This window comes from Gymnogyps californianus, chromosome 11, assembly GCF_018139145.2.
Source record: "Gymnogyps californianus isolate 813 chromosome 11, ASM1813914v2, whole genome shotgun sequence".
NCBI classification, from domain to species: domain Eukaryota; kingdom Metazoa; phylum Chordata; class Aves; order Accipitriformes; family Cathartidae; genus Gymnogyps; species Gymnogyps californianus.
The window spans coordinates 4983498-5011444 of NC_059481.1; the positions used below are offsets into that span (position 1 = coordinate 4983498).

At 40.7% G+C, this 27947-nt stretch overlaps 1 protein-coding gene across 2 annotated transcripts in view; it reads right to left on the reverse strand.

Moving 5' to 3' along the window:
• Positions 1–27947, reverse strand: part of TLN2 (talin 2) — a 113314-nt gene that overhangs the window by 23872 nt on the left and 61495 nt on the right. For both annotated transcript variants that reach the window (XM_050903200.1, XM_050903201.1), the window contains exons 35-48: positions 27691–27831; positions 26327–26508; positions 25139–25271; positions 23413–23514; positions 21722–21892; positions 19988–20134; positions 19013–19114; positions 17516–17635; positions 14811–14957; positions 13153–13319; positions 11562–11745; positions 9377–9502; positions 7689–7805; positions 5247–5432 (exon numbers count right to left, since the gene is read on the reverse strand). In XM_050903200.1, the coding sequence (XP_050759157.1) occupies positions 5247–5432; positions 7689–7805; positions 9377–9502; positions 11562–11745; positions 13153–13319; positions 14811–14957; positions 17516–17635; positions 19013–19114; positions 19988–20134; positions 21722–21892; positions 23413–23514; positions 25139–25271; positions 26327–26508; positions 27691–27831 (2025 nt within the window). The remainder of the gene's footprint in view (positions 1–5246; positions 5433–7688; positions 7806–9376; positions 9503–11561; positions 11746–13152; positions 13320–14810; positions 14958–17515; positions 17636–19012; positions 19115–19987; positions 20135–21721; positions 21893–23412; positions 23515–25138; positions 25272–26326; positions 26509–27690; positions 27832–27947) is intronic.

Here is a 27947-nt window from a genome sequence, read left to right on the forward strand (position 1 = left end):
TTCATAATGTGCAAATGACATTTGAGCTTGAGGGCCAGCTGTTTCTGTTGTAAAGGTGTAAGCAAACTGCACTGAAAGAGCAGCAGAGCTCCAGTTCTGAGAGTGGCATTGGGAACACTTTTCCTTTTATCAGCACATCCTCCTGTCTGGGTGTGCATCTGCAGTCTGTCTTAGTGTCCTTCCTTAGGCACTGTCAGCAGTAGTACTACTTCCTTCTGCCAGTTGAGAACAAACAGAGAAACCCTTGAAGAACCATCTGAAAATACAGAAGGATTTATGATTTCTTCTAATGAAAATATATCACTTGGAAAACATCTTGGGGCTGGAATGAGCTCTTGGGTTGTGTATATACTGTTCTACAGTGCAAGGGTTATGCTATTGTGGCTCCTCTTTTTTACTAATACCAACAAAAATAAAAATTGTAAGTGTAGTTTTGCCACCCACAAACGGCCATTTACATCTTACAGGTTAGAAATATGCTAAAATCTTCTTTTTATTGTAAGCCTGTACAGCCTACCATCAAGGAATGAAAGCAGAAATGGCCATCTGGTTTAGAGACCAAAGCACTGGACTGGCCCCAGAAGACTTTGGGCCAATCGGATGTCAACCACCAGCCCAGTGTGTGGGTCAAATGTAGGTGTCTCACTTTTCCTTTTCCATTCCGCAAGATAAAGCTAATAGTTTGTTCCTTATAAAAAGCTTTGGAAACGGCAGATGACAAGTGCTATGGAAGTGCCAGGATATCGTTAGTCTACATGAGAGAGACAAAAACCAAACCAACCAACCAACCCACCCACCCAAAAAAAGTGTTAGCTGCTTTTTGTTATCTGGTAACACACTGTAAGTAAAAGCTTATTAATGGCTTTAGCTTGAGATAGGGATTTAACACAGCAATAGGCAGTGCTGGAACCATCTGTTTAAATACAGAGCAGAAGCAGCAGAGTCAGTCCTTTGACTTCTTAAGGATTTCCACTTAGTATAATATCTGACATAAGCCTGACTAATTCGATCTTTTTATTTTTAATACTAAGTGAAAACTGCAGCCTCTTCAAGCCTTGTATTTTCTAAAATAAACTTCTAGGGAACGTTTTTATTGAACAGAAGTGCTAGTTGTTGACAAGTGAAACTTTCTAAAAATCTTTAAAATTAGCATTTCCTCTCACAGAACAGCTCCTTCCACCCCTGCAGCCTCATATCTTCCGTTGGGACGGGGGATCATCTCACTGCTCACTTATTCTGAGCCCTTCCTGCAACCCTCAACATCCCGAGCAAGCGCTGTTGTCAGCTGGGCCTGGAGCTGGTCTGTGGGCTCCCTCTGCCGGGAAGTTCAAGATCAGCAGAGCACGAAAACGGCTCTCATTAGCCACCTCCATCTCTTCATCTTGTCAACAAATAATCTGAAGGGAAAGGAGATGGGAGGAAACAGGACAGGATTTTCCCCATCTTCAGCATATTTCAAACAAGATCCAGAAGCCCAAAAAATCCAGAACAGCTTATTTTTCATTTTCAAATAGGGCAGAAGGATCCCCCAGTGTTTCATATGAATACATTGTAAGCACCCTAATATGCCTCTGCTGCACTTAAATATTATTGTTACACATACAATTAGAGCAAACATTTGCAGGCGAGAAATATGAACTTCTTTTTATGCTTGCATACATAGCCAAGACTGATACCAGAATATTTCGGGAGCATTTTTAAGGTTCAATGAGTCTTAAAACAAACCATATACTTCACAGCAGACTAAAGAGGTGATAAAGTCATTTTAGGAAGACATTTTTGTAACCCAGAAACATCCCAACAGAAATCTCACTACACCAGTTAGGACTCACAACAGAAATGTTTACTTTTTCAGACTTGCACAGAAAGCCTGCCGCAGCATCTCAAACTGAAACGTGTGTCCGAGGAACCGGAATACACATTTATTTCCTCATGCCGAGGCTTCTCTTCACTATCAGCCCTCATTTTCTCTTCACGTGCTTTCAAAACAGTAAGGCAGCAAGCACTACTTGTCTCTAGTACGACAAATTCTAGCCCGTCAGCACTGATGAATAACTTGTGGAGGTAAAATGTACTGAGATAGTCAGAGTCAAAAAATCTGTGCTGCTTGAAGGAACCTGGAGAATTCACATAGTCCAACCTCCTGCCTAAAGCTGGGTCAACATTAAATTCAGACCAGATCACTCAGGTCTTTGAAAATCTCCAAAGATGGAGATTTCATATCCTCTTTAGGCCCCTGTCCCAATACTTAATTATCCCCACAGTGGAATATATTGGAAGTTCCTACGTTTCAATATTTGACCATTGTGTTTCGTTCCCCTGCCATGCACCTCTAGTAAATAGCCTGACACCGTCTCCTCTCGGCAATCTCCTGGTAGGTTTTAGAGGGCTGCTGTGAGGTGCCCCCAAAGCCATCTCTTCTCCAGGCTGAACAGGCAGTTCTTCAGCGTCTCCTCACAGGACCTGTGCTCCAGCCCCAACCGTTTGGGTGGGTTCTGCTGAGCTCGCTCCAGTTTAATCGGTGCCTTTCTTCTTTTGGGGAGCCCAAAACTGAACACAATATTCTAGATGCAGTCTAATGAGTGCTGAGAAAAGGTGAATAATTGTTTCGCTCAATCTACTGGCTATATAACGATCTAAGTCATTACTTCAATTATTTTCTATGCTTTTGACGGACCTTTCATACCTGTTTCCTTTCCAACAGCAATCATAAAAATAGTGATATAATGCACAGATTACTTACTGCATAGTCAGTATTTTATACAAATAGGTAATAAAGACAGAAATCGTTATTATCTTAAGGCCTGCTCTAACCTTCAGTAAATGTAATTACAGTGTTTCCACTGACTTTAATGAGACTTATCTTGGTTCATTATAACCCGCAGTAATCAACCTCACTGTCTTTTGAAATGGCATCTACTTATAAGCATAGAATTAGTAATGAGCACTGTAAATTCATGTATAGCAGAACAAGCACAAGCATATCTATTACTGCTAATAAGTCAAATCCCTTATACTACTTGCCTTAGGCAGCTGGCAATGAAATAGAACTTAAATTTAAATTCCTGATGCCAGGGAAGTCTGAACTATGTTCTATAAAATTCTACCACAGATCATATATACGCACTTTTGTCTTAGCCCAAAGGACATCAAAATCTGATTATTTGTCAGTGCTTATTGTACAGACTAGCTTAATCACACTGGAAACCACTCCAGTATTTGTCAAATATCACAAAAATCAAGCTGCTCTGCATTGCACGGCTTTTACAGCATAGTGAGGCTAAGACTGCTGGTTCCTACCCCTAAAATTCAAGGGATGTGGCTTATCATGGAAATGCCATGTACACTAATCAATTTGTAAAAATTAATAGCATGAGATTTCTAAGTCTCTGAGCAAAATTTGTAGAAACAGCATTTTCTAAATAAAGTCTGGTACAAACTGTATATTTAAAAGTTTTGTTGAATGACGTGGCTATTTTGTCATACCTTTTAGATAGTGCATAAAATTAGTATACCTGGAGACTTTCATTCCTGTTTGCCCAATAACTGCTCTTGATTTTAGGAAAGCTAGACAAGATAAAACTAGATCTTACTCCTTATCAGTGTATCACTACAGGTAAGTAAAATGATTCCCAGCCATTTTCCTTCTGTAGATTGCTTTCTTTGTGAAGGTAATTCCCTGGGAGACCATGAATGCTTTTCCAGCATCCCACACCTCCATTGTTCAGTTTGCAGGAAGTTTCATCCTGTCGGCCACTTGCAATGCATGAACTCCGAAACCATTAAATTAAGTGGGAGCAAATGTAAACATAAAAAGATGAATGATCATAATTAAACGTTCAAAATTATGTATTGGGCTGTATAGTGTGTGTGTTGTTTACAACATTTTTGGAAACAGAGGATTCTGTTCCTGAAAATTTGCTGCCTGTTTGGAGAGATCAAAACAAAAATGTGTCTGCACTGGCCACTTCCAAATGACAAAGGATGTTTAGTGTGCCTCAGCATCTGAATTCATGCCTGAATTGATTTGTCAGAATGTTGCACAACTATGAACTGTTCTTAGCCTCCCCGAGAAGTTTCAATTAACTGGATTGTACCTAAGACATAATAGGCTACAGTAGTTCTCATGTAAGTAGTACAGTTGTTTAATTTTCCCATGCAAATTAGAGCTGCTTTGTTTTGTTGACCTTCTGAGTTTATGAAGTGGAGAGGACAGAATCAAAATTTGAAGCATGCAAAGCGGTCAAGAATGGTCAGACACTAAAAACCCTGTCAGAAAACTAAGTCAAAATAAAAAGTTTCCTTCAATGGTTTTGTATAAATCCAGTTCTAAGTTACATTAGAACTTGCACTTTTATATGAGGATCATTTTAAAAACAAAATTAACCCTTCCACCTGGGCCGGATTAGGCTAAAAATTAATCTGGAACTGACATAGGCAGTTAGGATTCGACCAAATACTGAAAATCAGACACCTCAGAGAGCACCATTATTTTACTGTCATCTTCCATACATGTAAAGGCAAAAGTAAATAAATATGATTTACAGGCAAAGGCACTTTTGTGTTACTACTGAAGACCAAAAGGAATGAGATCTTTATTATCCCATTTTTTTTTATTTATGCCTAGATCTTTTTTATCATCAGAATAAAGCCAACTGGCTTAACAGCCATTTATGAGACACATACTTTCCCCCTAGTTTTGCAGGTCAGTTTTTGAAAGTTGTCTAGCTCAAGCAAGTGTAGAAAACAGGGTACCAATATTTTTAGTGCAAAGGCAAAACACATTTTTGAAAAGCACAGAAGAAATTGAGCAAATCGACAGGTTTGGTTAGGGGAGAAAGGACTACTAAAAATAGACCTGAGTGATTCCTTTCACCATTCTTTCCACTATTCCTAGAAATACTGAAATCATATTTGTGACTATAGGATTATTCATATATTCTACTACTTGCATAGATTGTTTATCTTCCAGTTTAATAAGAGACTGAAAACTAGGAAATTTCCAGTCAAATAAAACTTCTCATTTTCACAAAAAGAAAATAGTCGATATTAGTGCTGCTTTTTTTTTTGTGCATAGCACAGAAAATCCTTTCTGAGAGAGACATTCCCTTAAAATTATCATAAACTTTCTCATCTGAAAAGTAGAGCATTAATACAAAGAAACTATAGCATTCAAGGGATTTAGAGGCACACACACACACACACAAAAAAAAAAATCAGTCTTAGGCAAGGAAGTGAATCTTTACCTTACAAGCTGTTAGCATGTCAGCTACTGCTTTGCGGCTCAGATTTGCTGTAGCAATCACATCCTCCTGTCTGCATGAGTTCCCAGCTGCAACAGCTTTGGCAGTTGCCATGGTGATTCCTTTCGTCATCCGGATTGATTCTTCAGGTGATGATGTCTTTTCTGGAACCTCGCTTGACTGAAACACCTAAAAGTGAAAGCAGAAGGAAAGCCTGATACCATTCAAGTCAAAGCAGAACAACCATGAGAAAGAGACAGCAACTGGAAGCAGCCTTCGAACAGCAGGAAATTAGAAACATATTTGGAGTACTTCAATATCATTCTTGCTTGTCATGAGCCTGGTCCTGATAAGCCTGCTCACCTACAGACAGCAGAGAGAAACAATTAAGCTGAGGGAAGCATACGAAAAAAGGTTAACCCATTCATCTCATCTGCGATTTAACTACCTGGATGACAGTTTGTTTACAGACAGCTGTTCAGAGTGTTACAGGATCAAAAGAATTACTATTCCTTTAATTATATTCTTTTTTCATCCTGACTGCTGCTTAGGCTGGTCTACTCACATGAGGAGATCCTTCCCCTGCAAAAGGCTGAGCCCTACCAAGCCCTTGTTGATAGCACAGCGCACGACAGACTGAGAACATCACTAATATTTTCAAATGTCTCTTAAAAAAGTGGAGGTGGAGCATTGTCTCTTACACTATACTTAGTCTCCCTTAGAAACCTAAAGATAGAATTTTGCAGGGTGAATCGTGTGAAAATAGTTCAAATTATCTGACAGTACACACTACTCTCACAAATACTGGAATACAAGAACTGTGGTAAGATGTAGGTAATAACAGCTGGGTAACCCTACTTCTATCTTATATTTCCTTTTCCCAAGCTTTAGTCTGTATTTGCTTGCCATTCTTTTACTGTGCAGAGGCAATTCGGAGTGCAGAATTAATCAGGAGAGGTTTCTTGACTACACACAGTGCAACCTAAGCAGGCCAGTGGTTACAGAATGCAAATGTCTGGACAAAAATGAGCCTGGTCTATTCCATGCTCCCGGTTCATCAGTTTTTCACTTTCTCTCTCCAGAAATGGAAGCGATGTTAAAAAATAAAGTCTAGTTAAATATGTGAAGGACATCCCTGAACGTTGCTCAGATTCAGTCCCGGGAGTTCCAAGTCAAGCTTGATGCATTTTCTTGAGCACATATGTGCCATCCTCGGTTCTTCTCGACCCTCTCCTAGTACTCCACTTTTCTCCCCATGAAAGAGATGACAACACCACCACCTCAGACCCATTCCTTAGCAATGCTGACAAAAGGAAAAGGAAGAGGAGGAACATTTCAAAGAGATACCAACCAGATGGAGAAAGCAGATGTGATAATGCACAATCCTTCAATGACAGATCTGGACAGGTTTTAGACCAGAGTTATGGGAAGGAATGTAACTTAGCCAGGCCTTCATGAGGATACACGACAGTCACGTGCACTAGATATTGTACAGAACATTCCTGATCAGGTACTGAATCAGGATTTTTTACCACTGCAGACACTGTATGAATTCCCACCAACCATATACAGATATTTAAAAAAAAAAAAATAATTCAAATAAACAAGAGTTATTCCTTCATTACAACAGCATTGCTCACACAATGAAAAATAGATGTTTTACGGAGAGCAGTTGACAAGGTAAAACTGTGCCAGTGCAGTTACAGTGTAAGAATTGCTAATCCACAGACTATACAACAAAATATTTTCTGCTTAAGACTGTGTCTATAGATTTTTTATAAAAATAGACTGTAAGGGTAGGAAAAAAATCAGGCTTCTTGACAAACATGCAGATATTAATTTATGTCACTGACTAGTGTACTATTAAAAAAACTAACTGAAAGCTGCAGCTGGAGGCTATACTTTTATATCCTAAAGAGGAAGGAAAACAATTGTCATGGTCTGACACCTAATTTGGGAGAGAATTCCATGCTATTGTTAATTCCTGCTCAGACAAAATATCAGATAGCAGGCTATGTATCACTGGTAGTATCATTTCATAATAAAGGAAAAGTAGAAACAAGATTAAACTGCAGGTGCAATATGGCTATGATGCTGAGGAGACACTACCAAAGCTAGGATCAAAAAAAAGTGACCAGCATTGGACTGAGAAAAGAATATCTGTAGTGAAAGCTTAACGTCTAAAGAACAAAGCAGCAGTTACTTCCAGATTTGTACGTGACGGTAGCATCTCAAATCTCAAAGTAACGTCTGAAAGTAGATAGGCTGAAGTGGCATTGTAATTGTACTTTCAGAGATGATTTGCAACAGGTAGAGAGAACCAAATTGCATCCAACGCACTGCAAGGCAGTAAAGCATAGCTTGAGGAGGAGTGCCTGGGCAGGCTGGTTTGAGTATAAGAGCATACTTTCAAAAACTGCCACATATGGCTATTTTGTTCTGTACCGTAAGTTCCTGTTTGATGTACTCAATTGTGGCCTCAAGAGCTCTTGTCCCTCGAGTAGCTTCATCTTCTACTGCTTTAACAGTCTTCAAAAGCGATGTGACATTTGTTACCATCACCTGAAGGAGAGAGAGGTGAAGACAAAAATACGCAATTCCTTCCTCCCATTTGACAGCAGGGTATGAAGCAAGGCAAATTAAGCTAGGTAGCATTACTACTTCTCACAGGGCCTCAGAGGCTTCATGAACTGTACTTGTTATGGGACTAAATACCAACTCTCCTGTTGGCCAGTTTCTGAAAGCTCCCTGTAAGTTACAGAAATGTAGCACAACTAACTGCAGAGCGATACCATCTTAAGTGTGAGTGTTCTGGCAAAAATTTTACGAAAAAATGGAAAATTCACAACATTTCCAGGGTAGGTCTCTTATACAGATTGATTACATTAGTGTCTTTTCTTTCCGCACATCTTACATGGCAAGTTGAAAGAGATGTGAATTGAGGTATGGTATTTCTTTTTGAAATTTACCCAGTAGATTCTCCACAATCAGATAAAACCCAGGTAAGCAAGCAGCCAAACACCAGCCTCAAGCCCAAATGCAGATACAGAATCAGTGTTACTGTTCCCGTTACAAACCCAATAGTCCTGATGCAGAATAACCTAATCGTCACTATAACAACTACGCCTTTCCTGTACCCCAGTATGTTGAGATACAAATGATAGCTACAATGAAAAAAGGAGACAGAAAGGCCAGCTTCTTGACAATTATGACTTAAACCACAGAGAACTTCACAGCAGGAAGAGCCAAGAAGCCACTTTTCTTGACTAGATGGGTCATTTTCAAGTAGTGCCTCACAACATGATAACATACTGTTATCATGTGCTCTGAAAGGAAGAGAGGCACAGGTCTTACAGGTAAGCAACAGACACGAGAGTGAGAAGAGCTTCCAGCCAAGCAAGAAGCTACCACGACACTCTCATAATGTGAAAGCAGAAGTAATACGGCCTAAAGCTCCACATCTGGAAATATTTTGTAGACACAAAGCCACAAGATCTTTGTGAGGCAAATGTCATAATACATCTCGGGTGCAGGGAAAATAAAGCACAAAGATATCACAGGTATGGTGTAATCTGTGCGAGTTTTGAGCTTTGATACCTATATACTTTCTGGAAAGATCTAAGAGAGAGGGGTCAGAAATGCACAATATCCTACTGCAGAGTTATTGGAGGGTTTTTTTTCCCCTTCCCTTCCTCCCTCTCTCCCCTTCTCCCCCGCTTCCCCAAGCTGCAAGGTCTAAATAAGGAGGCCGCATGCTTATCCTGAGCAAATGTCATTGTTTAGAATGTAGTATTTAGGTACCATTTTATAATGGGTAAATTTTACTCTATAACATTATTAAAGGAGAACCTGCCCTCAGATATGGGCTTGCAAAAGAAAGAAGTTTCTCTTCAGAAAGATTACAGTTCCTTCATCAAAAACACAAAAAGTCATCTGACAGCCTACAAAAACTGATAGCTTCATGGAAACTCAATAGTGTCGTCTTATTTTTCTGTATCATCCCAGGATGATAATGAAACAAAGAAAGAGATGAGATTTCAGGCAATCGGAAACTGCTGAAATCCAAGCTTTGCATGTCTATCAAGTGTGATTGCACAGATACTTTCAAATAAAATGTAAGAATAAGGTTTTACCTTGGCAGCACCTTTCAGCTGGTACATGGATGGATCATCTGCTGGTTTGCTGGCAGCTCCTTTGGTAGCACCAATGAGATCAGAAAGGGCCTTTGCAACATCCTTGATAGCATTGATCAGGACAACCTATAGGAATGAGAAATAGCCATAAGCCTCAGATAGCCTGGATGAGGGCATGATTTTTAGAACACAGCTAAAAGAAATATACTACTGGTACACAAATAGTATCACCCCCCCGCCTCTACCCCAGTAAAACATGTAATATTCTGGAAGAGGAAAAGCTGTGTTGATAGCTACAGTATTTCATACAACCAGTCAGAATCTATAAAAGCAACTATTTCCTGTGAAGAAATTGAAATGCTGATTGCAGGTAGGATTTCCTTCCTCTGAGCTTCCCTAAGAGGAGGTTTACTTTTCTCCATGTTCTTCACCCTTTGGGTGGAAGCGGGAAGAGAGCAAGAAAACAGATGGATTATCAGCTTACAGTCTAATGCTACAGTGATATACCAATTCTGAAATTACCTACTGAAAGATCAAGTGTACTTGCTATGGCTAAGTGTTAGAGGGAGATGTTCTTTCAGGGAAAAGGAAGTTGAACCTCTGTAAGAGCCTATACAGAATTAAATGCTGAATAACTTTGTTGGCTTAAAGTCAGGAAAAGTCAAATCTGGAGATATTGTCTCCTAAACCCAAGCTCAAAGACAGAAGTCAGAGACAACACACAGACACTACAACAGGCTTGTTAATTATTTTAGGGTATTATTGGAATAATTGTCTCCTCCAAATCCTTCTCCTTTGGCCTTTCCACTAGTAGAAAATCAGATGTTTTAAGTATTTTGCTGGAATGCAGAAGAGTTCATTTTAAGGAAAATGTTGAAAGATGCATGAAAAATGAGAAAGCTCAGGGGGAAAAAAAAAAAAAAGAAAAAGGTGTGGAACAGTCACTCACTTCTCAATAACTGCATTTCTGTAGCATTATAAACATTAAGAAAACAGCCTCATTCCTTCATGTTTGTAGTTCACTGTAACTTCTATAGAAGTGAAGTCTTTGCTTTTCCTGGAAAGTTTATTTAGCTGTTGGTAGCTCAGAAGCTCTTTGACCATGGAAATGAGAAAAGAACCTGAGACATAGGACAGAATGATGTGATTCTCCGTTGTCCAACTGCCTACGTTGTGTGGCAACTTGCAGTGTAAGACATCCGAAACTCTATTGTACCAGGTAAAGTAAGTGTTGCTGCTATGGAAAAATGTTGTGACAGTATCATGTGCTAAAGCTATTAGAAATGCTCCATTTAGGACACATGATGCACCTACAATTTCAAACTGGCAATATAAAATTGCTCCAAATAAATAATTACTTGTGCACAATAGCTTTTATTCTAAGTACTGTATTCTCAGCTTTTACATATAGGGAAAAACAATGTGTGATAAATGTTTTGCAAATGTTGCTAGTTTATGGAAATCCTTCTGTTAAAAAAAAAAAGGAAAAAAGAAAAAAGTGCTTCCAGCAGTATTTTCCTAGAGAGGAACATCTCTGAAGTTTAGTCCATCATACAGGTCAAGCAAAACAGAACACACATCCCTTTCAGAGCATTATGCAAACAAGTAGGCTTTTTCAAACTAACTTGGTACCACCACAGGCACATCAGCAATATGCTAGCCAACCTCCATTTCACCAAGATACAAACAAACAACTGAAGAAATATTTGAGATAATCTACATTGAAGGCTGAAGTTACTGAATTAAATGAAAAACAACTCAGATATAGCTAGAGAATGGCAAGAACTTGTTAGCCTACACAAGTAACACATAGTGCACAGCCCAATTGTAAGCCAGATAAGTGGCTTTAAAATCATGCAAGCTCTTTAGAACAAAAATGGGATGTCAGGGGTCCAATCACAACTTAGTAAAAACAAGACAAATACTTTGCCAAAAGCATCCCAGCTGGAACACATCCATGAAATAAAAGCAAAAGTGTTATACAAAGGCCCGTCTAGTTCCACTCAATGCTTTAACCTCTTCATTGTATTCTAAAAAAAGAGTGATGTCTAATTAAACCCAGAAAAGTCCCAGAAGAGATGAACCCTGTTGTGTTGCTTAAAAGCAGAAGTCCCACAAAGTCTTATCAATTGAAAACTGTTTCTGGTCTCTTTAAGAGTATCAGAAAAATCTTAAAACATCTCACCTGTGTTTCAGGATCATCAGATCCCAAGCTAGCCGCTCCCAATTTTACTACCTCAGCAAGCTGAGTGATGGTGTTAGCTGATGACTGAGCTGCTTGGGCCAGTTTGTCCTGACTTGAGGCAGCACCAGAAACCAACAATTTTGTATCTTCAACTAAAGCTTTTGCTGTTTTCAGGATATTTTCCCTGTAGCAAAAAAAGAGGAAGCAGGGAAGGAAGTGGAAAAGGAGAAGAGGAAAAAAACGTGTTTTTTAATGTTATGGTGACTAACAGCTACATAAAAGAGCTGATATAAGTCATCATGCCAGTGTCCACTCATGATAATATACCACAGGCCAGGTTGCAAGTTAAAAAAAAAAAAAAAAAGACAACTATTAAAACAGTGGCATTATATTTTGGGCTAGATGCAAGGCAGTTTATTAAAATGACCCCATCTTGAAAAGAAATGAGGTAGGGCATTAGCAGAAGAGAGCATTGCATTTTAACACTGAAAGAAAATCTGGCCATTCTGTGAGGAAAGTAACAGCTGGCAAACCTCCATTTTAATCAGCATATTTAAGGAAACTAAAATAATTATTTATCAGGCAGTCACAAGAATGGCAAAAGGAACAGAGAACGTGACCTAGTCAGGGTTCCCCCCACCATATACATGTTTTGACATGTCAGGACAACAAATCCAAAGCAACATTTGGGTAAAATAAGAATCCATTTTGAGTATGCACTCCACAAACGAGTCAACTGAGAACAAGAACCATATTCATGTAAAATGTCAGCCTAGAAATTAATGACACCTGTATGAAAATCCCTGAGTTTCAGACTGCAGAATGGCAGCAACTTACACACCATTGCATCTTTCCTCTTTCTTGAGCAACTGGCAAGGCGGGAAATAAATGCTGGCCATGCAATTCTCACGTAGGCCAACTAGGCTGCAAAGCAGTAAGTCAGTATCTTGGCTGTGAAGCCCTGGGTTTTACTGCAAAGGAAGTAACAGTCAGATGCTGCAAATCTCTTAATGTGCTGAAAAAAGCTGTGGGATTATTTTGTTGCAGATGCTACTTGAAGGGAAAACGGGCTTATCTCTGCCAAAGGGGAAAATGCATGGCATAGCTGTGCCGTTTCCATCACTGCTGTCCACAAGAGCAATATCATAAGCATGATTTAGCAAGAAAAACAGCCAGACAGTCAAGAACAGCTGTTGGAAAAAAGTATATAGAAGATTCCTCTTCAATGTCACGGACAGCTAATTTTCACTACTGGAATAACAGCGCATGGTAGTCTATGCAATGAGATGGCTTGAATAAAAACAAAAAAACCCCAAAATAGTGCTACAGTTGCGGTCTTCTGTTGGAAGTGCTCTCAGCAGATGTTCCCCAGCTTTTTAAAATTCTTTCCTCACAGAAATAACCAAAGTGAAGTTTGCTGTCCTCTATCAATATCCCAATTTTCCTATTTCTCTTCTCACTCCACTGCCTCATTCAATTTCATTCACGGGAATCTAGAAAGGTAAAAATTTATCTCCACATGCCAGTCGCTTCTGCCAGTTCCGCTGTTCCCCTGTGCACGCGCTCTTCCATCTTTTTCAGTTACACTGACCTGTGGTCTGCAAATGATTCGTTGTTCTCGGCGTTAAGGGTTCCAGCAGTAGCAAACATGATAGTGGTGTCTAGATCTGCAATTATCCCAGACACGGCACTAGCTGCAGTAATACAGGCTTGCGTGCCTTTGTTTCCTGCTTGAAGGGCAGATAAAACTAAGGAGACCTGGAAACAACAAAGCAACAAGGCGGTCATCAAAAGAAAGCCTCGTTATGGGACACTGAGTTAAGCGAGCTCTTTAACATGACTGGCATCAACAACAGAAATTCATTCCGCAGTGTCATTTTGCAAACTTTAATAAATCTCTCTTTCCCGTATTTGTTCTCTTTGTGCAGCAGTCATTGTGACGGCTAAAGATTGTCTCAAATTAAAGGGGACTTCAGCTAGGAAGTCCACTTTTCAGACAGAATGAAGCGATCTGTTCATCACAGGATGAAGTGCATTAGTTAAAACTTCCTTGAAATACAGTCAGAGGTAATGTAGTGAACTTCTGCCAGGATAAATGTCAGAGCCAAGAGCTACTACTTTTTCCCTAACACGCACAAATAAACACCGGCCTCAAGCACCCCAGGAGTCAGGTACAGTACACCGATACAAACTTTAACATCAGAGAAACAGAAAGTATAGACTCTCTGAATCCAGATGCTAAATATTGTTGTATTTACAGAAAATTATAGAAAGACAATATATGGCTTTATATCTAGTAACATTTTTGATCACTAAAAAAGCTAGAGATCTCCACTTAATCTAGTTAACATTGTACTTACAAAGCTCCGCAGCTGGATGCTATACTACAGTCCTAAAATCTGCTTTTGCAAGAAAGGATCCCCATCTGGGCATATGTATACTGACTTCTAATAGTACAGTTCTTCCTAAGGTTCTGTTCAGATTCAAAGTTGTCCCCGAACAGGTTGTCCCTGTGATTCATTATTACTCTCCTTATCAGATTTAACTCTTCTTACAAGATACTGACTACCCCTGCCTAAATTTGGAATTGCTCATACTCCTGGGGCATGACAGAGTGGAAAATTTGTACAGCTGAGAGCACACCAACACAGGCTGAACAAGTGATGTTTGCTGAAATCTAGAAGTAACTGACATTTGACTCTCAATGTTCGCGCCCAACAAAAGGAGAGAGAGGCCGTCAGAAAGGTTCAGCAAAGCCGAGCGACCCAGGCCATCTGTTTGAAGTGGACGTTTCCAAAGACCAAGAAACCCCAGACAGTTTGAAGATGCAGTTCTGCCTGGCCCAGTCTTAAAAGGGGAAGATGTCACTACATGAAATCACGTGTCATCGACCAACCTCATCTCGGTAACTGTGGCCATCCATGTGGACTTAGTGTTTCCAAGGGAGTGCCTCATAAGGCACAAGTGCCATCTTATCTCTTAGGGATTAGTTTTGGACCAGTCTCCCTCTGGTATGAGGCTGATATTTTATTACGAGACATGAGCAAGGGCTAACCATGGGCTAATCCAGCACATGAACTGCACTGAACACTTGAAAGAAAAGTAAGAACTTAGTGTAATTCAGCCAATATTGTACTATAATGGGAAGTTTAAAAAAAAAAATTCCTGAACCCAAACAATTTGACTGGTTTACTCCCTGGGGAAGCTCAGTAGACAAACAGTGTGGGGCAACATAGAGGGATGTCTTACCTTTTCCGTGACAGCACGAGCACATTCTATCAACTCTCTTTTGGTGTAGCTGTCTGTAGGGCAAATCTGGAGAGCTCCAGCTTTTTGCACAAGAAAGATACAGCCGTGGCCAAGTTCTTGCACCCGAGTCCTGATCTGGAACCCTATCTAGATGGTAAAGGAGGTACAGGGAAAAAGGAAGCAGGAGCAAAGTGAATAAATGAATGTCATGCTGGTACATTGTGTCAACACAAATGGAAACATGGTCACTCTGGTGAATATTACCAATATTCCGCCCATCGCTACATGCTCTGCAGAGATCAGAAAAAAAAGGACAGATGTAATACCATCTACTCATGTAGCACAACTCTATAAAAGGCTTACTGATGAAACAGGAGCACTAGTGAGCCGGACCCCGGGAAAGAGAAGGCACAATGCGTGTACCCAAGTTAAGCATATGTAATTCAAGCACACACAACTTCACCACATTTGAGTAACGCTACTTCATCTCCCAGCACTGTACTGTCAGCGTGAGCTGTATTCATTTACTCTACACTGCTGAAAGTGGGTCAAAAAGTATATGACTGATTGTGCACAGAGTCTCAACTCTCCCGAACTGACCATGTACATGCAGAGCACTGAAATGTGGAAAATCCTGCCCTCACTGCTGCTGATTTATTAATAATCCCACAGCATAAGCTGCGTGGTCCCTGTTTAGAAACACATGATAGTTTTAGTACCTGCATGTACTTAGGCATATAGGTGTGTACTGGGATTAATAAGTAAGCAGAAATCACAGCCATTAGTATCACAAATGGAATTATTTCAACTTCAGGCAGAAAGTAACATGCAGAAATGGTAATTCAATTTAACAGTATCAAGCTGAATGCAAGCCGTTGCTTTTCACATAGCTACTGAGCACGAAACACTCAAGTAGTCTGTCAGCAGTGGAACATAATTAAAAAGTCAAAAACTCTTTGAATGTCTTCTATGCGCATAATCTGATACATCTGGTGATGGTGAGATACCCTCTTGCCCCATCTCGACAAAGTTTGTCTATGCTCCATAACCAGAGGCACACAGTGAGAAGAAGAGAGAGGTGAAAGGATTTCTGTAATTGTGCTCAGAGAATACATAGCAACTACTGTAACAGGTTAATGCAACCGAGGCGAATAGTCCGTATTCCTCTGTTGGCATGTAAGACTGCATTGGGAACCCGCTTCTCCTGCATCGTATTCTGACTCTGAGGTACGAAAGATGTCCCATCAGCAAAAGATACTTGTGCTCCTACTTGTTGCCTGCATCTCACTTTCAGGACAGGAAGTTATACTTGAAATCGCTTACAGACAAGATAAAAAAGCATATATATATATATATATTTATTTGTAATGCATCAAAACATACGAGATTGAAGGAAAGCTGTATAGTAAATAATTAAGAGTTTTCTTTGTATTTGCAAGTTGTCTGTAAGCGCAAGCCCCAAGTAATTTAGGAGGTTCTGTCCCTGTCTACGGAATTGTCCACTATTATTCACAAGCTGTTTCTTTCTGAAGCTGGACTGAGGTTTTGACAAAAGGTTTCTGTTCTTTGATTGGGTAATTCTTATAACAAGGCTTGTAGCATAAAAAGCCACACTTACGAAGTAAAATGTTACGTCTTTTGCATAGTCCCTAAGTGTTGTTAAAAATCTGCCAATTCATAGCACTCCTAGGAGAAAACTTGTTCCATAGACAATTCACATGTATCGAGAGCAACAGAAGGGCTGAAGAGAAACAGAAGCAAAGCCGGTTTGAAGTTCTGAACATTCACTGAAAACATTTTGTAGTAAATCCTAATTCCTATTGTTGTACACCCGTGCACCTGAGCAGTGGTAAAACTGAAGTGTGTTATCAGTAAATACGTACTCCATAGTACTATGTGCAGCTCTGCCCCAACCTGTGAAGGCACACTGAATAGAGAGTGTATTTGGAGGAGGGAAAGGTCGATATCAAAGACCAAAATAGATCTCTCTCCACAAACCATAAGGAGGAGACAGTGCTTACAACACATACATGTAAATAACTGTTGATATTGTAAGATTTCACCGCATTTTGAAAAGACACACCATTTCGCTACGCTTATCAGTTCCTTTCTGTCCAAGGAAAACAAACTCAGTAGAGTTTTTGTCTGGCTGCATATAGTTTGTGTCTTAAAGTCTGTTTTTAGCAAAAATAGAAGTAGATCATGAAAGAGACAGATCTGTATAGCCAAAGTGCGCCTATAATGCTGACTCAGTTCACGTCACGGTTTCAATCAGGTGACAGTAGGCCAAAAGAAATTCTTCTGGGAACAGATGTGCTGTCCTGTCCCACGTTTCACATGTCAGTGGGCCAGAGGTAGTGCATCTGTTTGCCTATCAGACAGAGCACACATAGCATAGACAGTGCTTGCATACAAAAGTGGCTAACAAGCAAAGGCAGTGGAAACGCATTCACTGTATTTGTTTTAGAATCATCGCAAAGACATTTGAAAGAAAACACATTACCCAATGGTTTGAAACCTATTATCTGTCTGATCATACAAGGGATGTATCGCATTTGGCAATGGCTGCAAGCGTGTTGCTGCAACCGAGCAAGGTGAATACCCCTTGTCACTTCCCTCTGTACTTATTGTATTCCCTACGGTAAAAGAATACCCATGTTGACGCCACCGTGTACAGAGAATAAAGAGGTCTAAAAACTGCAGACCTCCTCTGGTTCTGCTGTAGCTGCAGCCATTCGGCCCTGGAGAGCCAAATGCCCATAGTCATTGGTCATTTGTGATGCAAGTCCTCCCAACTCTTCCGGGTTAGTAACCGACTTAGTCATCTGAAAAAAGAACACAGGCAAGAGAAAAAGAAAAATGACAGGCATGAGAATAATTTGTTAATACACTCCAGCTTAGGAGCACACTCATTTGTTTGGCCACACTGATGAAATGGGGTAAACCACTTGCCATGTAAGGGACCTGTCTTCCAGCAAGAATTCCATGAGGAAACCCAAGCAAACATGCTTTATTAGAGTCATGGTAACCAGGCACTCGCAGAACATACGGAGTAATCAAAGAGCAGCAGTTAGAGCTGGTAATTCACTCTTTGACACAGCGGGGCAACAGGCCAGGTACACAGTTACTCGGACCGGGTTGGGAAGCAGGTTTTGTGTGTTGCAGCCACCTTATTTTGTCAAAGGTGAGCTAGCCTACATCAGTCTCAGCTGGCATGGCACGGGAGCATGAAAATGGAAAAAATCTGAGGACCGATGCAAAACATGTCTAAGATACGGGAAGAGGACCAAGAAGAAATAGGTAGGACTACGCAGAATGCCTCGGTAGAACGTCAGTATAAATAACTGAATCTCTCTTTAGAAAAAGCCTACCTTTTAACAGAGATACTTCTTCTGTCTCCAATTTATGTTAGTAAAAGCCATGGAATTCCATCCTTGGGGCAAAACTAGTTTTAGACAAATTTATAGTGTTTGCCAATAAGTTGCAATGTTGTAAATAGCAGAATCATCAACCTGTCTTGACTGTAACAACAATCAATTTTGTAAAAAATCCTGTCTGTAGCATACATAAATAGTCCCCTTGCCTCTCAAAAACAAACAAGCAATAGAAGTACTCTTTAAAAGGCAAACATGTTATGGTAAGCATTACTGTGAAACATGAGTTAAGAAAATCTCGATTCAACAAGTATCCTTTTTTCTTTTGTTAAACCCAGGTGAATCACAGAAATGCAAGAAAAGAACAATTTGAGATGTTGATCTGCATTCATAAGTACTACAGGGGTCTGAAAATATTGACATTATTTCACAGGCTAAATGAAACAGTAAGTGTGAAAGCGTAACCTGAAGTCATCAGTAAATGTAAGGTGGTATTTCAGTGACAATTAAACAGGCTGATGGAAAAAGTGTGTAGGTGAAATGTTTTCCTTTTATTTCTCATAGAAAATGAGCCAAATAAAAAGTTTTTGTGCAGAAGAGCCACAACACAGTCCAGCACTCCTCCTGTAGAGGGCCACCCCTATGATCACGCCACTAAGATCCAAGAGTTAGATTAAAAAAAACACCACTTCCTTTACTCCATTACCCCTAAAGAGATAACATTATTGAAAATTAGCATTATGAAGAGTTTCACAACACTGTGCAAATCATTCCACATCCCTTACGTATGCAGAAGAGTTTGTACTTAGTTCTAACTAAATATCTTACCATTTCCTGTGCTGTTACAGCAATGGCTTTAGAATATTTCACCACAGTGGTCTGATAATCAACAAATGTTCCCTTGGGATCTGGAGGCGTACCTTCATCCAGCTGCAAGAAAGAAGGAAAAATACAGCAGAAATAAGAAGGTCATAACCAATAGCATACTTTACACATAATAATGAAATTGTATTATATGTTCATTTTTATAATCTCCTCTCTCTCAAAATATGCAAGTGAAGACAGCGCACCAGGATGTACCAAGAAGCTCAGAAAATACTTTAGCCCATGTTACGAGCATGGAAGACGCAGAGAATTTACAGTGCAGAGTTTTCGAGTGCAAGATCAACTTCTCACACAAGGTCAAACCACCTGTAGTTCTCGGCTAATGTAAAAAGGAACGTGCAACAGTTACGAAACAAAATGTTCCTGCAAGAAGACAATGTAAGATTCCTTTATGTGGTAAAGGCTTCAATCCTGCACACCTTTAACTTGAGAGAGGAAAAAGCCAATTATTTGGATTGAACTCATTTACATTTTGCAACTATACATTTTCAGTAGTATACTTTACAAAGTGTAGCAGAGCACTTCAGGCTTTGACACCATCTTCTCTGAAAGTAGTTTGCTTCAAGGTTGGCCTGCTGATCATTTAGCAGACTAACATGAAAGATAAGTAGGAAAAGGAAGCAAAAATAAAAGGCCAGTTGACCTAGGATTGCAGTTAAATACCAGCATATTACCAAGTAAAAATATTTTGAGGTAATTCTACCAACAGGCACCATGTAGGCTGTTAACGCAAGCACCATCGCCCACATCAGTTTGATTTCACAATCTGCAAAATCAAGGAATCTTTAGGTTTCCTGTCATAGCGTGTCAGTTACCAGCCATTGCTGAAGTGGATCAGCAGCAGCTCTTCCAACCCCCTGTAATGTGGATCAGCTTTCAAGTGCAAAACGAAAAGGGGGTCTGGATTTCTATGCTCACCTTGCTCATTGCCTCTGCTATCGAGTCTACCATACCTCCAACCATGCCTACTTCGCTTGCAGCTTCATTTAAGGTAACCATGATATCATCCACAGCCTCTTTCATCAGTTGAGCAGCCTCAGTGATTGCATCATGAGTATGGGATGCCTGGAAGAGAGAAAATGAGACAGAGATCAGAGAGCATTCTGTGCACAAACCAATGTGCGAATCAAAAGCGTAATTAACGAAGCCAATACGATAACAGCTCTGAAAATCCCCTTTCAGGTCAAAGACGAGACGCTAAATCTAACAGCAATGTCGACAGAACAAATCTTGTTTAGACAAGAAAACACAATGTCAAATACGCATCGCTTAGAAAGCCAACAGTACCTTTTCTAGAAAAAATGATGAAAACGACTTACACATAACAGAAGCAACAAAGATAAGGGAAGGCAAAAATAACACCAGACAGTGAAACAGCCTACTTCTGTATCAAAACAAAATGTTCAAAAAAGACACATGTAGACATCTGAAAAACAAGAGAAAATCCCTGCCATATAAAGGAAGAAAAAATATCACAATCATATAATATCACTAAAAAAGACTGTAACAAAAAACACTCCTAAGGAATTATTTCATAGCAATGTTTTTTCTAAAGCAGTAAATAAAAACAAATACCAAACCCCAAAAATCCTCTATCTTCAATCAAAAACCTACTTCAAAAAAACTGCTTGGATATTCATGAAAAACTCATAAAAGAAAAAAGAAAAAAACCCAAAACCTAGAACAAACACAATTAAAAAAAACCCCAAACCATAAAAAAAGGCGTGAAAACAAGCAAGGTGTGTGAGTGCCTCAAAGAAAGGCGCGGGAAGCGCACCAGAGAAAAAGCATTGCATGACACCGGCTATATAATACAGGCACACGAGCTGCGCCAGAGGAAAAAAAGTGTTGCACACCAGCGCCTGTGTATAAAAATGCGCAGAGCGCGCCGGAGAAAAAGTGTCATGTGACGCTAGCTCTATAAAAAGTGTCACACGCTGACGCCCCTCAGAGAAAGGCGCACGCAGCAAGCCCTAAAAGCAGCAGCGTGCGACGGCATCCCTCAGAGAAAGGCATGGGAAGTGTGCCGTAAAACGACAGGAGCACCCTTACGGGCAAGGTACTGCTGGAGGGGGCCATGACATGTATGCACAGCAGGGTGTCTGCCCGGTCATGCAGTTTTTGAATGGCACAGGGCGTGGTCTGTCACGCCCTTGGGGACAGGATGGGGTGTGGCTGGCTGCCCACTGGGCAAAGGCATGAGGTCCGGGTCATGCACACCCCTTATGCTGTCGGGCGGCTCATGGGATGGTGTGCGCTTCCACGTGGAGCTCAGCAGCAGAAAGCAGGCCCTGTCCTTTCTTCCAGGTGGCACGGGGCGTTCCCCACGAGTATCAGGGCCAGCGGGCCCCGGCCCATTGGGCCATGTAGCAGGCAGGCCCTGTCTTTTAACTGGTTGGTTTCTGTAGCAGTGCATAGATATTTGCCATCAGATCCTGACTTCGTGTCCCTTGTGAGGATGCTGTGAGCCAGACTGGAATCCTGTCTTCAACAAGTGTTTCCACTCTCCGATGAGAGATGTCAGGAGAACCGTCAATGGCATTTTCACTGCAAACGTATCCCTGAGCCATGCAGTAGGTAGGTGCTGTTTTTTCTGCCCCACCTGCCCTCTCCCCTCTCCAATAATCCCTTAGTTACACATGGCAACTGTACCTTGGGATTTCCTCCCCCTTCTTTGGCAGCGTACAGCATCTGTAAGGCAGATTCTGCTAGTGTCTTGCTCTGGTCCAACACGGTCATCTGTTGCTGATGATCTAGTGTTTTGGATGCCACGCCAACTGCAGCTAAAACCAAGGGTTCGAAGTAACTTGCCAGCTGCGTTACCTAAGAAAGCCAGAACCACCACAGAAAGCCATTAACCCCGTTTCTCAGGTGTAACTGAGAGGAACCATATTCCCCGATTACCATCGGGCCACGGGTTAGCTCAAGTAGCACACCGTCCTAGTGCTTCTGTGCTGTACAGCGTTTAGTTTGTATTATGTGCCTGTGTGATTCTGTCTCCCCTCACCTTCAAATTCCTTGATAAAGCCATGTGTCTCCTCCCTCAGACGCACACGGTCCCCTGAGGTCAGATGAAGTAGTTTTCAAAAGTGTCACAGGAGCTGCACACTACTTCGGAGCATCCATGACAAGTGTCTCCTCCACGCAAGGGAGGAATTTCTCAACCTTCATTGCGGACGACAGATAACAAATGGGACCGCACTGGATTTGGACCGCCCTGTTCACTTCAGGGAGTGCTTGTGTTTGCAGCCTTCGCTCCCTAACCTCTCCAACCCTCTTCATCAGATTCCAGTGCAGACCTGGATGGTTCTCTGCTGTGTAAGACACCAGAGTGGGCACAAGTGCTAACATTACCTCTGGACACGGTTCATCACTCCTGATGCATGAACGCTTCCCTACGACAGCCACGTGCCCCAACCCTGCAGTGTTTCTTGCTGCTAAAAAGGAGACTAGTGGTGAAGTGCTAGTCTGCAACCCAGTGGCTTGTATAGGTCAATACAAATAGGCATGCTACAAAGACCACATACCAAGCACACTGCATTTTCCCCCTCAGTTAACTACTTGGGCTCAATATAGTGTTTGGAATATCTAAAGACCCAGTTCTGCTAGTAGCTTCTGTTGCTGTATTTTAGTCTTCAGAAATATGATGAGTCAGTCTCTCTGTTCTCCTCAGTTTCTGATCTGATTTATACTTGTTCTGAGGAAACATCTGCTTTTGGCTATACATGTATTCTAAGAAAATAAGCGAATATTTTTATATGAATGAATATTTTTACAGTCTACCTGTCATCTCACACATCTTCTACAAAACCACAACAGCACTTGGTTCCTGTCAGAAATCCATGAGACTTTGCTTTTAACAGTTTTTACTGGACGTGAAAACCCTGTACTGCTTTGGGCTGATTACTCCACAGAACATGCACAAATAGCCCACTGCAGCACCATCTGGTACATCTGAAGCCTCAGAACTTCAAGTGTGTGTACATTTGCAGGGGCTATAAGCAGCTTTCGAAGGCCGGCACGGGGAAGAAAAATAGCAGTACTTCATGTGCAGGAAAAGATATTGAAAGGTTTACTCCATCTAAATGACTATGTGGATAGCTAAGAGCCAATAAAATTTTAAGACTTAGTCAGACTTCTTTTTCTATTTTGTTTCTCAGTGGATTAAAGCAAAAAAAAAAAAAGAAAAAACTCAATAGGAATGATTTCACAAACATAAAGTCTTTTAAACTGTGTCAAAGTAAACAGCAAGAACAGTTTCTTCTGCATTCAGCAGGAAAAACAGGCTCAAGAAAAGTGCTGTCGACTTTGGTCAACATTTATTTGTAATGGCAGGACAGTACCTTGTGCCCAAGCTGAGCTGCCTCTCCCCGAGCTGCAGTTGCTATGGGATCAATGAGGTGGCCAATTTCCTGGACGACCGATGTCAGCTGCTCCTGTAGAGCCTAATATAAAGAGAAATTGCCAGTTACTATCACAGCTGTTCTTTTATCAAGTTGTACCATACCACAACAGCCACCCTCAGAGCAACCAACATACTCAGAATGCTGTTCAAATGACCCACTACAGTAGGATGCAGAAATCCACACTGTTGGCTTTCTTTACACACTTGCTCATTTCTTCTCCTTCACCCTGTTTCAACAAGAACCCTGAGATAGGCCTGCTCCTCTTTAGATTTATATGGCAAGTCTGGGGAGAGAGGGGGGAAGATGGCTCCCTCCTATTCCAGCTGATAGTAGCAAACTCAGGAGTAGGTGTCCTTTCTCACCGCAATGTGAGAAACTCCGCCCCTGCCCCCCCACCCCCAATATTCTCGCCCTGCCAAAGATTTAGTATCACTGCACCGATCAGAGAAACCAGCAGAAGCTCCGATTTAAATATGAAGCAGCATTCTTCAAAGCAGACAATAACAGCACAAGAACAAAAAGCTTTTCTGTAGACTTTGAAGCTAGCAGGAGAAATTCACCGATAAGGAAAGACAAAGGAAAAATATGACAACCCTGAGGGAAGAGATGAGGACTGACCTCCTGAATACTGTCTGCAGGACAGGAGCATAAGAAAAGCATATTACCGGGCTTGTCCAGACATAAATACTGGCTTTTAATTCAGAGGCACTTAATGTCTTGGCAGCCACTAGGATTTAGCTCACTCGTGAAAGGCAAGAGAAAATAAATACTATTTTTGCACTTCGTTACATTCCTGTACTGCTTTATAAATAACTGCCATTTTCAGTAATGTTTATTTCAGTTCAACATGGTGTCCAAGATGACTTCATCATTTAAATAGAAAAGAATTATATCTATGACATATTTCCTGTAATAACTTGTTTTGTATAATTTCATTTAGTCTGAGATGTTTCTAGTATGCAGCATTACAGCCCAAAGAAACCACTGGAATACACAAATAGACATGTAATTTCAGGAAGCAATAGTACAAAAAGACACTAAATACCAAGCTGAGAATCTGATCATGAGTTGCTGACTTTTCGCAGGCAGTCTGGCATGACAGCCCTTCCTCAATGAGATAAAGGCTGAAATAGGACAGGATTGGTCTACGTTACCATGGGGGGTGGGAGTGGGGGATTGAGGGGGAGGGGAGCGGGGGCAGGGAAGGAACTATTTTAATGAGAACATACCAACTTTAAATCCAGATTTCACTTATTTAATGACAAAATAGGCATTAAGAAAAATGACATTGACATTTACATCACTGGACTTCTAGTAATATATCAGTTTCAGAAACATCCCAACTTCCACATGGCAAGGCACCAGAGAAACACTATCCGTCGGTCACGTCAGCACAGGCAGTCAGAGTAATAGGTGGGTGGTGGTTAAAAATAACTACTTTCACCCCTACTTTTGGCTGGTGATTCTGTTATCTTTCCAGAAGTGATACACTTTGGCCGGTGTGTGATTTTGCCTAGAAAGATCCCAGCAAGAGTACTTGTCCCCTCACTGGTAGCAGATTGTGCCAAGCGCTCAGCTCCAAATCTTCAAATGGAAAGAAAAGCAGCAGGGTAAGTGAGGCTGCTCAGCATTACTCTGTTTGTTCCTGTGCTATCTCCCTTACCTCAACTGAGATGTCATCCCTGGTGGCCAGACTCTGACTGACAGCTGCAAGGGAGGCCTGCTCAATGTCTCTGATACACCTGTTGATCCCATCAATGGAGAAATCACATTCCCGCTGGCCTGGGGCCTTGTCCCTGAAAGACAGCGATAGTAAGCTGAGCATGGTGGGAAGGAGGCAGGCTCTTTCACGAATGCACACCAGCGTACTTCATCACCTGACAAGACACAAAGCACGTGGGAGGAGAGCAACGAGGACAAAAGCTTTGTGCTACCTACAGGATTTTGATATGTACAGAGTACTCTGCATACTTTCATACATACACACATCTTGCTCCTCTCAATGAGAAAAACAGAAAAAAAAATTGTTGCCTCAGAAAAGCACAAATTCAACCTCCGCGGGATGGCCAGACTGGCCCACTAATGAAGGTCAACATGAAAACGCAACAGACACCAGGAAAAAATATTCACGTTTCTGTACAGTGCGATCAACTGTCTCAGAAAACAATTCCTTGGGTATTAGGTGTTACATTCAGTCCCAGGTATCTTTTAATGAAGGTTAGTTTGAGTACTTTGTCCTGACATGCAGTTTGCTATTTCAGTACAATCAAAGATCAACATAACTATAAACACTCCTTAGTTCACTGTTTTCATACCATTTTGATTTAACCAATATTAAGAGGTTAAGTATAGAATGACACTTTAAAATTTTCATTAAAAAAGGGACAGACAGGTTTTGTCCAAAAAATAAAGAATATTCACTTTTGCAACAGAATTCTTGCAACTAAACAGAGAACACTATAGGAAAGAATAGATAGCAAAGGTAATTTATACACTGTCTGACACACCTTAAAAAAAAAAATGCTGTTTTCCACATACTATATGTTGGTATGTGATCTGGATGGAGGTAATATTAGCTACATTTTTTTTATTCTACAGCATTCTCTGTTACATTTACCTTAAACTGAATCAGAGGTGGAACTAGGGAAGGAGAACAGAATACAAACACAGAACAACCCTATGCTGCAGAGTGCTGCAGTCATCAATTATGATTAAACACCCAGTGTAACTGGGGAGATATTGTGCATCACAAAATAAATAATTTCCATTAGTGAAAAATACCACAGTGCTATTAGCCATACGGTATTGTTCTTTATGAACGGCTGCTCAATTGTTACTACAAAAGACATACCTGATAGAGGTGATAAGACTCTTGATAGAATCTGAGACAGTATGGGAATGCCCAGCTAGTACAGACCATGTAGGAGGGTCTTTTGGATTGATAGCCAGAGAACGAGCAGTTTTAATCAATAAAGACGAGCTCTCCAACATTGTTTTAGCAGAAACTAGAATTGGTTCCTGTGCTCGCGATCCCTGTGGTCAGAAAGGTACAAGAACACAAAGAACATTTAAGTAATTATTTGAGTTTGTCCACACTTTCTGGTCCTAAAAATCTGTTTAATTAACAGCATTAAAATGGCATTATCATTTCTTGTATCATACTATTATATTCATGGACAGTCAACACGGAAATAGTACTAAAACCATCGCAGTCCAACTGTTTTCTCTATAACGTACTTAAGAAAGAATTTTCAAGTTTAGAAAGGCACCATCCAGCTGAGAAACAGGAGAAAACAGTGACACTTGTCTAATTGTAGACTACGGAGATATCATTGAAAATAAACTTTGTCACGAAACTTGCAAGATCCAACCAGGCATGCTCTTTTCCCAGGAATTAGTTGGAATACAACACACTAATTGGGTCATCGTCTCCGTATCTATTTTATGACCCATAATCTGATAAACCCAGGTACCACAGGCCTGGAGGACAGGCTTAGATTTCAGTTACAGCCCCACAACTTCAAGATTGCAACAGTTACTGCATCATCTGATACTGCCAGCTGGAATGGAGGCTGCCAAAAGCAGGAAGGAGCAGTTGGAGAGTCCGTAACAATATATGACCTCTACTTCGAAGCTTATATGAAGCTTGAAGGATTTATTTCTTTTTTTTCTCCCCCTGAAAAAAAACCTTTATTAGTTACTTTAAATATTATTCCATTGTAGTTACCGGAGTTGAGGACAGAGAACTCAGGAGAAAAATACAGTAGGCCCACAGAAAGTTATTCTTCCCAGAAAACCTGCTTGTCATCATGACCACAACATTTTTGGAAGGGAAAAACCCCAGTGCCATCCCTTCAATCCTTTTCAGAACTAATTAGGTTCCATTTGTTAAAGCTGCTCTTGAGGGGAAAAAGGGTATTTATTACTTTATAACATGGAAGAATCTAGCTAACAAGACACACGAGTCACCTGTACTGTATCACTTTACTAACAGGAGACCGGCAGCGCTTACTGTAGCCTAACTAGTTTTATCCTACTGGTGCAAAATTCAAGGGCAGAGGTTAAGCAAAAGACAGTAGAATGCCCTATGAACACCCAGGAACACAGAGAGACATTTTGGGGTCAGGTCTTTTACACTCACTTCCTCTCTCCTGCCACATGATTAATTCAACATTTTCAACTTTTTGAGGGTGGGAGTGCAACATCCTGCCTTACCTCAGTGCTGATCTGTGCTGGTATGCTGACAAATTCTGGATTTGAAGCAAATGCCGTCAGATTTTCCACAGCCTCTATCAAAGGTGCAGTAGCAATTCTGCACTTGTTGCGGTTCTCTTCAGAGAAATCACCATCCAGGGCCTGGAAATTAAATCATGTTTGAGTTCTGTCTGAATGGGTTTCTTTGCAAAATTGAAGGAAGATGGTTTAATTCTTCAGAGTTTTAAACTGTTGTATGTTTATGACATTTGAAAGTT